This window comes from Stomoxys calcitrans, chromosome 2 (genome assembly GCF_963082655.1).
Source record: "Stomoxys calcitrans chromosome 2, idStoCalc2.1, whole genome shotgun sequence".
In the NCBI taxonomy this organism is placed as follows: Eukaryota; Metazoa; Arthropoda; class Insecta; order Diptera; family Muscidae; genus Stomoxys; species Stomoxys calcitrans.
Genome location: NC_081553.1, coordinates 177,550,281 through 177,563,958, shown reverse-complemented (window position 1 = coordinate 177,563,958; position 13,678 = coordinate 177,550,281). Strand labels below are relative to the sequence as shown.

Below are 13,678 nucleotides of genomic sequence, written 5' to 3'. Positions count from 1 at the left end.
GAGGACCTCCTGGCCCAACTCACCACACGGGTTTTTTTATACCCACCAACGAAGGTTGGGGTATATTCACTTTGTCATTCCGTTTGCACACATCGAAATAACTCTTTAAGACCCTATGGAGCATATATATTGTTGATCAGCGTAAAAATCTAAGACGATCTGGCCATGTCCATCCGTGTGTCTGTTGAAATGACGCTACACTCATAAAAAATAAAGCTGAAACTTTGCACAGCTTCTTTTTTTTGTTGATAAGCAGGTTAAGTTCGAAGATGGGCTATATTGGAATATATCTTGATATAGCCCCCATATAAACCGATCCGCCGATTTAGGGTCTTAGGCCCTTAAAAGCCACATTTATTATCCGATTTTGCTGAAATATGGTACAGTGAATTGTGTTAGGCCAGTCGACATCCTTCTTTAATTTGACCCATATCGGTCCAGATTTGGACATAGCTGCCATATAGACCGATCTCTCGATTTAAGGTTTTAGGCCCATAAAAGGCCAATAAATGTCAGATTTTGCTGAAATTTTAAACAATGAGTTGTGTTTGATCCTTCGACATCCTTCTGCAATATGGCACAGATCGGTTCAGATTTGGATATAGCTGTAATATAGACCGATCTCTCGATTTAAGGCCTGAGGCGCATAAAAGGACCATGTCTTGTCCGATTTCGCTAAAGTTTGAGACAGTGAGTTGTGTTAGGCTCTTCAATATTCTTCTTCAATTTGGCTCAGATCGGTCCAGATTTGGATATAGTTGCAATATAGACAGATCTCTCGATATAAGAGAGATCTGTCTATATAAAAGGCGCATTTACTGTCCAATTTCACCGAAATTTGGGACAGTGAGTTGCGTTAGGCTCTTCCACAATTTTGGCCCAAATCGGTCCAGCTTTGCCATATAGACCGATCTCTCGATTTTAGGCCTTGGGCCCATTAAAGGGGCATTTATTGTCCGATTTCGCCGAAATTTAGGACAGTGAGTTGTGTTAGGCTCTTCGACAGCCCTCTTCAATTTGGCCCAGATTGGTTCAGATTTGGATGTAGCTGCCATATAGACCGATCTTTCGATTTGAAGTCTGAAAGGGGACATGTTTAATCCGATTTTGCTGAAATTTGACATGGTGACTTATGTTCGGCTTTTCGACATCCGTGTCGTATATGGTTCAGATCGGTCCATATTTGGATATGGCTACCAAAAGGGCCAATATTTTGTTCTACAAAAATGAACTTGAACTTATTAGACCACTCAATATCCGTGTCGAAAATCAGACTATATTTCAATAAAGCTGCTATGGGAGCATAAATTATGCATTTTTCATCGGATTATGACGAAAGGTGGCTTACATATATACCCGAGGTGGTGGGTATCCAAAGTTCGACCCGGCCGAATTTAACGCCTTTTTACTTGTTTTTAAATAAGTACGTTCTTTGGCGCACCCTGTATTCATAGGCAATCTAGACATGTTCGTCCGTCTTTTTGTTGAAATCACTCTACAGTAAGGTGAGGCGATTTCGCGTTTCTGATTCTTGAAATTGTACTGAGAAAAAAAAGTCCACTAGACCATATGACTACGGTGAAAATCGAGCCTCCAGATTTTGACTTGCAGTTTTCTCAGACTTTGGTCACGTTTTTTTCGATATTGAGATATTTGATCCAATACTAAGACAACAATTATAGCCAAGGCAATAGTTAAAAACTCTGTAGTTCATGGCAAAAGCATTGGAACCGCTCCTTCGGCAATTTTTGGCCTTGTGAAAGAGCAAATTTTTCGTGAAAATATCGATAAATTACTATGAACAGCTTAAAATGTTATTTTATCAATAGCTTCACGGAAAAATTTGCAACTTCACAAGACCAACACCGCCGTAGGTTTTATTACATAGGTTTTTGTAAATGAATAACGTGAATTCCTTTACTGATGTTGGTGTTATTTTGGACGGTAGGTTAGCATTACGTAATAACGATAAGATCAGTATTACGTAATTACGATAAGATTACGTATTAAATTGCACATTGACTCATGCGTCAATAAAGCAAGGTTGTTGTTGGGTTTTATAAAACGGTGTTCAAGGTATTTTGATGATCCTATTTGACCAAGCGTTTGATTACAAGCTTTGTCCGGCTTAGATTGGAATACAGTTGTGTCATTTGGAAGCCATTCTACAAGTGCTATTCGGATAGAATTCAATCAGTCCAGTGAGTATCGTGGGAAGGAACGAAAATAATCTTCAAATAAAATGTAAATGAGTTGGATTTGTAATTAGCCGGAGACATATATAACTTGTCTCTAGATTCCATCAGGTGGGTGAGAGACTAGCCACAACCCACAAAGCCATCTTTAATAAATGGTGATTTAAACAGCTCACGCACGTTTCGTGTTTTGTTTCACTGTCAAACATCTTCAGTTTGGTTTGTAATTTAACCATGAATCGTCTTACAAACGAACGCAAATTATTGAATTTTATTATCAAAATGCGTGCTCTTTTAAGAAAGTTCGTCGCACGCTTCTTCCATTCCATTGACGAAGCTCATTTTTGGCTCAATGGGTACGTAAATAAGCTAAATTTTCGATTTCGGAGTGGGCAGAAGGATTGCAAGAGCTACCAATGCATCTAGAAAAGTCACAGCTTGGTGCGGTTTATGGGCTGGTGGCATCATTGGACCGTACTTCTTCAAAGAAAATGCGCCATAACGTAACTGTGAATGGTGAGCGCTATCGTGAAATGATATCCAACTTTTTTGCCCAAAATGGAAGAGCTTGACTTGCAATATATGTTGTTTCAACAAGACGGAGCCACATGCCACAATGGACTTGTTGAGAGGCATGTTCGGTGAACATTTTATTTCACTTTCGGGACCGGTCAATTGGGCGCCTAAATCGAACGATTTAACGCCTTTAGACTATGTTTTGTGGGGCTATGTTGAAGCTCATGTCAATACAGACAAGCCCGCTTCAATTCACTGAAGCATTTATTCGTGAGATAACGGCCGAAATGTTGGAAAGAGTAGTATGCCAAAATTGGACTACGCGGATGGACTATTTGAGGCGCAGTCACGGCCAACATTTGCATGAAATAATCTTCAAAACAAGGCAAACAAACAACGTCACTTTTCCCAATGAGCATAACAAACTAAGAACATTTGCAAAACTCCCATAAAATAAAGACCTCTCCCCTAAAGTCATTTTATTATAACCCCCAAACTCGACCAACACCAACACTTGGCTAAAGCCTCCCGGCAAGCATTCATCATCATCATCAACATCACCATTTCATTGTAATACAAACTTGGAATATTTTTGTAATAATTTTCCATAATGAATGCATGTAGTTATCGAATTAATTCTCATTGGCATAATTTGGGCAATATTTTAAGATTACACCACTCCACCCGGAGAACTGGCCTTCCGGCAAGACACACCTCAATAAGGCAATATTTCAGAAATCTTACTCTCGCAAGTCTTGTGTTTTAATATTAAAGCAAGAAATTTATGGGCATACAATTAGAAACATTCCTTAAAGTTTTGAGGGTTGGAATGCCGGTTAGATACGCTTTGAACTTGTATACCACTTGCCCTGGCATAAAGGCTAATTGTCCATCATATCTTCTATCCCTTAGCTAGAAGAACATTTAGCTAAGTGAAGGTAAAGGCCACAGTCAGTTTAGATATTCCAGTACGACAAACCTCCTTATGCCTAAAGAATTTTAAATTCTATATAAAGCTTTATTAGGATTAACTTTTTGTCTATTGCATAAGAAGGTTTAAAAATATGATATGATAGATAATTGTAAGTTGACTACAATGTGATTTGAATATAAAACAATTATAATTGAATATAGATTGAGAACTGAGGGTTCAAGCAATAATAAAAAATTGGGATTGTTGTTGATCACAAAATCAAAAAATACCGGATACACGGACAGACGGACATAACTAAATCAAAACAAGAAGGATTTCTGAGTCGAACCTTAAAGTGCATCACACCCACAGTAGTGGAGCAGCTGATACAGTTCATGTTTTAGGCATAAATGCTCTAAAAATGTGTTCTTTCTTAAAGAATTTCTTTCTAGAACTTCAAATCCTCGACTGCATCCCTAAGAAAGTACTATATCCAATTCAGGACCTTGTGCCTTTACGGGTTATCGTTAACCGATTGCCATAATACTTCGAATTTTGCTTATTGGGATCAAAAGAAAAAAATGGAGGGTATGAGTTTAAAAACACAAAAAAAAAGGCGTAAGTTCGGCCGGGCCGAACTTTGGATACCCACCACCTATATATATGTAAACCATCTTTTGTTATAATCCGGTGGAAAATGCCTAATTTATGCCCCCTTAGCAGCTTTATCGAAATATGGTCTGACTTGGGGCAAATTCGACGCGGATATTGAGAGGTTTAATAAGTATAAGTCACTGTTCAATTTTGTAGAGGAAAATATTGGTAGCCTTTGGTAGCCATATCCAAATATAGACCGATGTGAACCATATACGACACGGATGTCGAAAAGCCTAACATAAGTCACTGTGTCAAATTTGACCGAAATCGGATTATAAATGTGCCTTTTATGGGCCCAAAACTTAAAATCGAGAGATCGGTCTATATGACAGCTATATCCAAATCTGGACCGATCTGAGCCAAATTGTTGAAGAATGATGAAGGGCCTAACCCAACTCACTGTCCCGAATTTTGGCGAAATCGGACAATAAATGCGACTTTATGGGCCCAAGATCTTAAATCGAGAGGTCGGTCTGAATGGCAGCTATATCTAAATCTGGACCGATATGTGCCATATTCCAGGAAGATGTCGAGGTGCCTCACCTTAATCACTGTCCCAAATTTCGACGACATCGAAAAATAAATGCGCCTTTTATGGGCCCAAAACCTTAAATCGAGAGAAACCTTATATCGAGAGATCGGTCTGTATGGCAGCTATATCCAAATCTGGACCGATCGGAGCCAAATTGAAGAATAATGTTGAAGGGCGTAACACAACTCACTGTCCCAAACTTCGGCGAAATCAGACAATAAATGCGATTTTTAAGGGATCAAGACCTTAAATCGAGAGATCAGTCTATATGGCAGCTGTATCCAAATCTGGATTGATCTGTACCATATTGCAGAAAGATATCGAGTGGACTTATACTAGTCACTGTCCCAAATTTCGACGATATCGGATAATAAATGCGCCTTTTATTGGCCCAAAACCATAAATCGAGAAATCGGTCTATATGGCAGCTATATCTAAATCTAGACCGATCTGGGCCAACTTGAAGAAGGATGTCGAAGGGCCTTATATAACTCACTGTCCCAAATTTTGGCAAAATCGGACAACAAATGCGCCTTTAATGGGCCCAGCACCTTAAATCGAGAAATCGGTCTATATGGCAGCTATATCCAAATCTAGACCGATCTGGGCCAACTTGAAGAAGGATGTCGAAGGGCCTAATATAACTCACTGTCCCAAATTTTGGCAAAATCGGACAACAATGCGCCTTTAATGGGCCCAGCACCTTAAATCGAGAAATCGGTCTATATGGCAGCTATATCCAAATCTGAAGCGATCGGGCCAAATTGAAGATGGATGTCGGGTGACTTAACGCGACTCACTGCCACAAATTTCAGTGAAATCGGATAATAAATGTGGGTTTTATGAGTCTAAGACCCTAAATCGACGGATCGCTCTATATGGGGGCTATATCAAGATAGAGTCCGATATATCCCTTAACCTGCTTATGGACAAAAAAGAATCGGTGCAAAGTTTGAGCTCAATATTTAAATTTTTAAAGACTGTAGCGTGATTTCAACAGAAAGACGGACGGACATGGAAAGATCGTCTTAGATTTTTACGCTGGTCAAGAATATATATACTTTATAGGGTCGGAAACAGATATTTCGATGTGTTGCAAACGGAATGACAAAATTAATGTATCCCCATTCTTCAGTGGTGGGTTTAAAAATATCTTTGTACATACCATAAATCGTTGTAATAGTGGTTACAGCGTTGCCAAACGCAATTGTGGTTTTTGGAAATAGGGATATTGAACTGAAACTGCACATATCCTTTTGTGCCTATAGGTAGATTAAGATAAGCTATATTGGACTATATCTTGATATTAGCTTGCCCTGTGTGCTTCGCTACACCCATCAGTGCTTGCGGCGCCCACTTGACATGGTCCAAGTTTGAAAATTATCTATGTTCGTATTTAACTCTCAAATATCTTTCATTATAAACCCATATTGACCCGTTTGGTATACATACATGTCCATTTGTTTTGGGGCATAATTTTGGGGTGGGGCGCCTCCCCTGGGAATTAATCTTTATGTAATTTTAGGATTATACTCTCAAATACCTTTCGTTTGAGTCCCAGCTTGTCCCGTTGGGTGTACATGTCCATTTGGTGCATAATTTTGGGTTGGGGCGACCCGCCTGGGAATAAATCCCAAACTTTTATATAAGTTTCGTATTCTACTCTGAAGTTCGTTTAAACCCAAATTGTTCCGATCGTCCTACATTTGTATCTGGTGATGATTTCTTGATGGGGTAGCCTCCCTGGTATTTTACCCTAAATTGTTATACAAGTTTCGTATTCTCACTTCCTATTACCTTTCATTTGATACCCATATTGCCCCAATCGGCAAACATATAATTTTTGGGCTGTTTTTGGGGGTGGAGCGGGCCTCCCCCGACACGTTAGGTCGAATTGTTATACCAAGTTCGTACACTACATTTATATAATTTTCCTTTGATTCCCATATTGTACCATGTTCGTTTGGGTGGGTTTTAGGGTAGGGCGTCCACCACAGTAGTTTGACCCCAAAGTTTTTACCAATTTTGTGTTTTTGGGTTACCATAAGGTGGTGTATAAAATTTCACTATATCGGACTATATCTTGATATTAACCCCATATAGACCGATCCGAGGATTTATGTATTTAAGCCCATAACAGCCACATTTATTATCCGATTTTGCTGAAATTTGAGACAGTGAGTTGTGTTAGGCCCTTTAACATCCCACTTAAATTTGGCCCAGATCGGACCAGTTTTGGATATAGCTGCCATATAGACCGATCTCTCGATTTAAGGTATTGGTCCTATAAAAGGCGCATTTATTGTCCGATTTTGATTAAATTTGGGACAGTGAGTTTAGTTAGGCCCTGCGATATTCTTCTTCAATTTGGATCAGATCGGTCTAGATTTGGATATAGCTGCCATATAGACCGATCTCTCGATTTAAGGTGTTGGGCCCATAAGAGGCGCTTTTATTGTCCGCTGTCGCCAAAATTTGGGACAGTGAGTTGTATTAGGCACTTCGACAGCCACCTTCAATTAGGCTCAGATCGATTTAGATTTGGATATAGCTGCCATATAGACCGATCTCTCGATATAATGTTTTTGACCCATAAAAGGTGCATTTATTGTCCGATGTCACCGAAATTTGGGACAGTGTGTTGCGTTAGGCCCTTCAACAACTTTCTGCAAGTTGGCCCAGATCGGTTCAGATGATATAGCTGCCATATAGACCGATCTCTCGATTTATGGTTTTAGACCCATAAAAGGCGCATTTATTGTCCGATTTCGCCTAAATTTTGGACAGGGAGTTGTGTGTGTACCCGAGGTGGTGGATATCCAAGGTTCGGCCCAGCCAAACTTAACGCCTTTTTTTATACCCTCTACCGTAGGATGGGGGACTACTAATTTCGTCATTCTGTTTGTAACTCTTCGAAATATTCGTCTAAGACCCAACAAAGTATATATATTCTTGATTGTCATGACATTTTAAGTCGATCTAGCCACAACCGTCCGTCTGTTCGTCCGCCCGTCAGTCCATCCGTCCGACCGTCCGTCTGTCTGTCGAAAGCACGCTAACTTTTGAAGGAGTAAAGCTAGCCGCTTGAAATTTTGCACAAATACTTCTTATTAGTGTAGGTCAGTTGGGATTGTAAATGGGCCATATCGGTCCATGTTTTGATATAGCTGCCATATAAACCGATCTTGGGTCTTGACTTCTTGAGCCTCTAGAGTGCGCAATTCTTATCCGATTGGAATGAAATTTTAAACGACGTGTTTTGTTGTGATATCCATCAACTGTGCCAAGTCAAATCGGTCTATAACCTGATATAACTATCATATAAGCAGATCTGGGGACATGACTTCTTGAGCCTCTAGAGGGCGCAAATCTTATCCGATTTGAATTGGTTTTTGCACGAAATATTTCGTTATGATATCCAACAACGGTGGCAAGTATGATTCAAATCGGTCCATAATCTGATGTAGCTGTCATATAAGCAGATCTGGGGACATGATTTCTTGAGCTTCTAGAGAGCGCAATTTCTATCCGATTTGGCTGAAATCTTGCATGACGTATTTTATTCTTACTTTCAACAACTGTGCCAAGTATGGTTCAAATCGGTTCATAACCCGATATAGCTGTCTTATAAACCAATCTGGGATCTTGACTTCTTGAGCCCCTAAAGGTCGCATTATTATCCGAAATTTTGTACGACGGATCCTCTCATGACCATCAACATACGTGTTTATTATGATCTGAATCGGTTTATAGCCTGATACAGCTCCCATATAAATCGTTTTCTGTATTTTACTTCTTGAGCCCCCAAAGGTCGCAATTCTTATTCGAATTGGCTGACATTTTACACAGTTCTGCAACATATAATTTAATTGTGGTCCAAACCGGACCATATCTTGATATCGCTCTAAAAGCAGAGCAAATCTCGACAAATGCGATACATGGTGGAGGGTATATAAGATTCGGCCCGGCCGAACTTAGCTCGCTTTTACCTGTTTTTTTTTTTTTTTTTTTGACAGATATACCTGTGTAAATTGGTAATACTTAGTGTAACCTACCATGTATAGTCGCAAAAGTTCGGTATTAGTTGAAACGGTAAAAGTTACCATTTTACTGCTCTGCTCATTTTATTACTTTGTTCTGTGCACATTTTGCTCAAATTTCCTCTGCGAAGTTTATTTAAATATTTTTTGTGGTTATATCTATTTGCATTGAAACTTCAAAATATGTAAATACAACAGCAATTGTCAATTAATTACAAATAAAAATTTATTTTGCCTTTTGAAAAATTAAAAAAAAAACAAAACGAATTCAAAATTTTTGCAAGTTTCTGGAAAATTCTTTAAAAATGCAATCGTTAGCAAATTTTAAGTGCCACACTAACTGCAAACACAGCGAATGTCTGCGCAATGTTCCTTTGGGTATCGTAGATAAGTATAACAACAGACAATGTCTGAAACAAGACCTCAATGGTTCTTCCATGTTTCTTGAAAATGTCCTGGATTTGGCGCATACCCTGGCTCAAATTATGATTATATGTGGAATTCATGAGTGCAAGGCCAAGACATCAGTGGACATTATCACCTATTCCTTTCTGCATTATGACTTGGTATGCTATTGCTTGGGGGAAAAACCTTCAAAACGTTTAAGGAAAGAAGACATTTTTCATGAATTGGGAATCAAATGCCTCATGAATCGTGTGGAGGCTCATTTGACCTATACAATTATCAAAAGGGGATTTAAGGCATTCTATTATACACCTCGGGAGGAGAAGTGCAAAACGTCGGAGAAACCCAACTTTTCCGAAGAATGTCTCTATGTTCATGCTGCCAAGAAAACTGCTGAATCCTATGCCAAATTCGATGGTCTTAGCTGTGATGAACAGCGTGGTGTGGAGGCCAAAATCAAAGTGGCCTATAAGAAATTTTATGATCGTATGCAAGCACGCAAGATCAAACCAAGCAAGGCAGATTGCAATTGTTGTTTCTGTGCCAAGAACCGCGGACATTTGATCTATGCCAAACCACCCGAATGCATAGCTGCCCAGCAACCCAAAAAGCCGCACTCCTGCCCTCATTGCATACCGAAACAAGCTAAGAAATGTATCCATGGCAAATCAATCGAAGCCAAATGTGCCACTTGCCATAGATCAAGAAAATTTTGCTCTTGTCCCAAATATAACTACGATATACCATGGGTGAATAGTATTTGGTCTAGACCGGATATGAATTTGTATTATGTGGAACATTTTGAAAAAGTGCCCGAAGTTACAGAGGCAGGATGTCATCCACAAGAGAATGAGAGCAATCAAGTTGTGGAAGATAGTCCAGTATATCAAGAGGAAGAGCAAAATATCGAGGAGTTGAATAATCAAGAAAACACTACCGATGAATAAATCTAAACGTAAAATGAGGAATTCGGCATGATGAAGTAAGAGAAATAAAAAAGGAATAGATTGTGAAATATGATGGGGTCTATATATATTACATAACGTATTATTACAACTTTTTCGGAATAAATTGCTAATAGCTTATTTAAATAAAGTAAAAAAAATATGAAAGTGTGGCCATCTTTATTTTAATCCCTGAAGAATGGGTATTATATGTGAACACAAACATTCACACCCATACATCCACATTAAAAAAAACTCGTTTTATAGTACTTCCGCCGGATGCATGTCAAACATAAAAAAAGGGATGCTGTCAAAGTTAATAGCGGAAACTGTGGAAGTAGAAATAAATAAACGCTAGGGTGGCATATGTTTTGGGATTCATAGCCAGTTTACCGACGTCGAACTTCGTTCGTTCGTTCGGCCTGCAAACGAAAAAAAAACTTATTTCGGTTTGTCTCATTTTAAATGAAGAATTTATCGAACGACAAGCCAAATAAAAACAGAAAAACAAGTTATAGTCCGATTCGGACCATAAATGAATGCTGAACATTGTAGAAATCATTGTGTAATATTTCAGTTCATTCGGATAAGAATTGCGCCTGGTAGGGGCTCAATAAGCAACAACGGGAGATAGGTTTATATGAGAGCTGTATCCAGCTATTGATCAATTCGGACCATATTAGACACGTATGTTGAAGCCGTCATGAGAGAAGCCGTTGTACAAAATTGCTGCCAAATCATATGAAATTGCGCCCTCAAGAGGCTCAATAAGTCAAGATCCCAGATCGTTTTATATGGCCGCTATATCAGGTTATGCACCGATTTGCGCCGTACTTTGCACATTTATTGGAATCATAACAAAATACTTTATGCAAAATTTCAGCCAATTCGGATGGGAATAGCACGCTCTATTGGTTCAAGAAGTCAAGATACAAGAGCGGTTTACATGACAGCAGTTTATGAACCGATTTGAATTATACTTAACACAGTTGTTGAAAGTGAAACCAAAACACTACGTGCAAATTTTCAGTCAAATCGGACAAGAATTTCGATTTAAAGTTTTGGCCCTATAAAAAGCGCATTTATTATACGATTTTGTTGAAATTTGATGCAGTGACTTATGTTAGGCTTTTCGACATCCGTGTCCTTTATGGTTCAGATTGGTTGCCCAAAAAGTAATTGCGGATTTTTTAAAAGAAAGTAAATGCATTTTTAATAAAACTTATAATGAACTTTAATCAAATATATTTTTTTACACTTTTTTTCTAAAGCAAGCTAAAAGTAACAGCTGATAACCGACAGAAGAAAGAATGCAATTACAGAGTCACAAGCTGTGAAAAAATTTGTCAACGCCGACTATATGAAAAATTCGCAATTACTTTTTGGGCAACCCAATAATGGATATTGCTGCCAAAAAGACCAATATTTTGTTCAACAAAATTTAAAAGTGACTTATATTTATTAGACCACTCAATGTCCGTGCCGAATTTGGGTGTATAAGTTATCCAATATTCATTGGATTGTGACGAAAGGGGGTTTACATATATACACGAGGCGGTGGGTATCCAAAGTTCGGCCTGGCCGAACTTAATATCTTTTTATTTGTTTTTTTTTTTAATACCCTCCACCATAGGATGGGGGTATACTAATTTCGACATTCTGTTTGTAACACCTCGAAATATGTGTCTGAGACCCCATTCTTGATCGTCATGTCATTTTAAGTCGATCTAACCATGTCTGTCCTTCCGTCCGTCCGTCTGTTTGTCGAAAGCACGCTAACTTTCGAAGGAGTAAAGCTAGCCGCTTGAAATTGTACACAAATACTTCTGATTAGTGTCGGTCGGTTGGGATTGTGAATGGGCCAAATCGATCCATGTTTTGATATAGCTGCCATATAAACCGATCTTGGGTCTTGAATTCTTGAGCCTCTAGAGGGCGCAATTCTTATCCGATTGTATTGAAATTTTGCATGACGTGTTTTGCTATGATATCAAACAACTGTTTTGAGTATGGTTCAAATCGGTCCATAACCTGATATAGCTGCCATATAAACCGATCTGGAATCTTGAGTTCTTGAGCTTCTAGAGGGCGCAATTTCTATCCGATTTGGCTGAAATTTTGTACGACGGATCCTCTCTTGCCCAACAACATTCGGTCTATCGGTCTATAGCCTGATACAGCTCCCATATAAATCGATGTCTCTATTTACTTCTTGAGCCTCCGTAATTCTTATTCAAATTGGCTGACATTTTACACAGGTCTCCAACATATAATTTAATCGTGGTCCGAACCGGACCATATCTTGATATCGCTCTAATAGCAGAGCAAATCTTTTCTTTTATCTTTTTTTTGCCTAAGAGGTGATGCCGGGAAAAGAACTCGACAAATGTGATCCATGGTGGAGGGTATTAAGATTCGGCCCGGCCGAACTTAGCACGCTTTTACTTGTTTAAATTAAAAAAAAACGAAAGATTTTCAATCGAGTTTACAATTTTGGAACATTTAATTGTTCACCATTTTCCAATTTTGGAACATTTAATTGCTCACCATTTTGACATTCCACTCTAGTAAACAGGCAATGTCTTCATTTGAAATGTTATTAAAAATCACATGTCCGTAAAATATTAAAATGCCTTTATTGCTGTTAAATAAAATGGAAGGTCGTAATTGCGATCAGAAGGAATATAAAGCATATTCTGCTGAAAAGATTATAAAAAAACCAAAACGTTGCATTCATTTTTTAATGAGTATTTGTGCCAAATAAGGATGTTGGTGTTAGCATGAAGATTTTGAATACACAAACCACCATATCATCTTTATTTAGAGCATTTTTAAAACCAGTAAAGAGGGGTTGTGAATATTTATGATATAATTTCGACGAAGTATTTGTACATATAAGCAAGAATGGTTCAATGGGATCATAATTTTTACTATCGTTATTATTTAAACCCACCACTGTGAGCCTATATCCCCGTATTGACCGATTCGGTTAAAACTTGGCACTTATGTTGGTATAAGGGTAAAATTTTAACCAAATCAGTGAAAATTTAGTCTTCTAAGGGCTCAAGAAGTCAAGTCCGGGAATCAGTTTATATGGGGGCTATATCAGTTTTTGGACCGACTACGATCGCACTTGGCATAGATTTTGGAAATCATTATACAAGTCTTTGTTTCAAAGTTCAGCCGAATCAGATGAAAATTGAAGCAGCTTGGGGATCAATAAGTCAAATCGGGGGATCGGTTTATATAGGAGCCATATTAAAATCTGAACCGATATGACCCATTTGCAATCCCTAATGATTAGTATGATCATCAATAAGAAGTCTCTGTGCAACATTTAAAGCATTTATATACTTTATGGTCATTTTAGTTTTCGTTTATCTTGAATGGTTAGCCCACAATGCTGGTGATCTCAATCGGAGCTCAGTATTGGCCCATTGCGAAACCCTAGCGAGGGGAGAAGGTAAAAAAGTAAG

At 38.5% G+C, this 13,678-nt stretch overlaps 2 protein-coding genes across 2 annotated transcripts in view; both read left to right on the top strand.

Moving 5' to 3' along the window:
• The window catches only part of LOC106085477 (IDLSRF-like peptide), a 308,975-nt gene that overhangs the window by 133,991 nt on the left and 161,306 nt on the right, over nucleotides 1–13,678 (top strand). The gene's annotated exons all lie outside the window — the stretch shown is intronic.
• On the top strand, nucleotides 8,871–10,239 carry LOC106085476 (uncharacterized). The gene has a single exon (XM_013249742.2). The coding sequence runs from the start codon at nucleotides 9,159–9,161 to the stop codon at nucleotides 10,203–10,205; it is 1,047 nt and encodes a 348-aa protein (XP_013105196.2). The 5' UTR covers nucleotides 8,871–9,158; the 3' UTR covers nucleotides 10,206–10,239.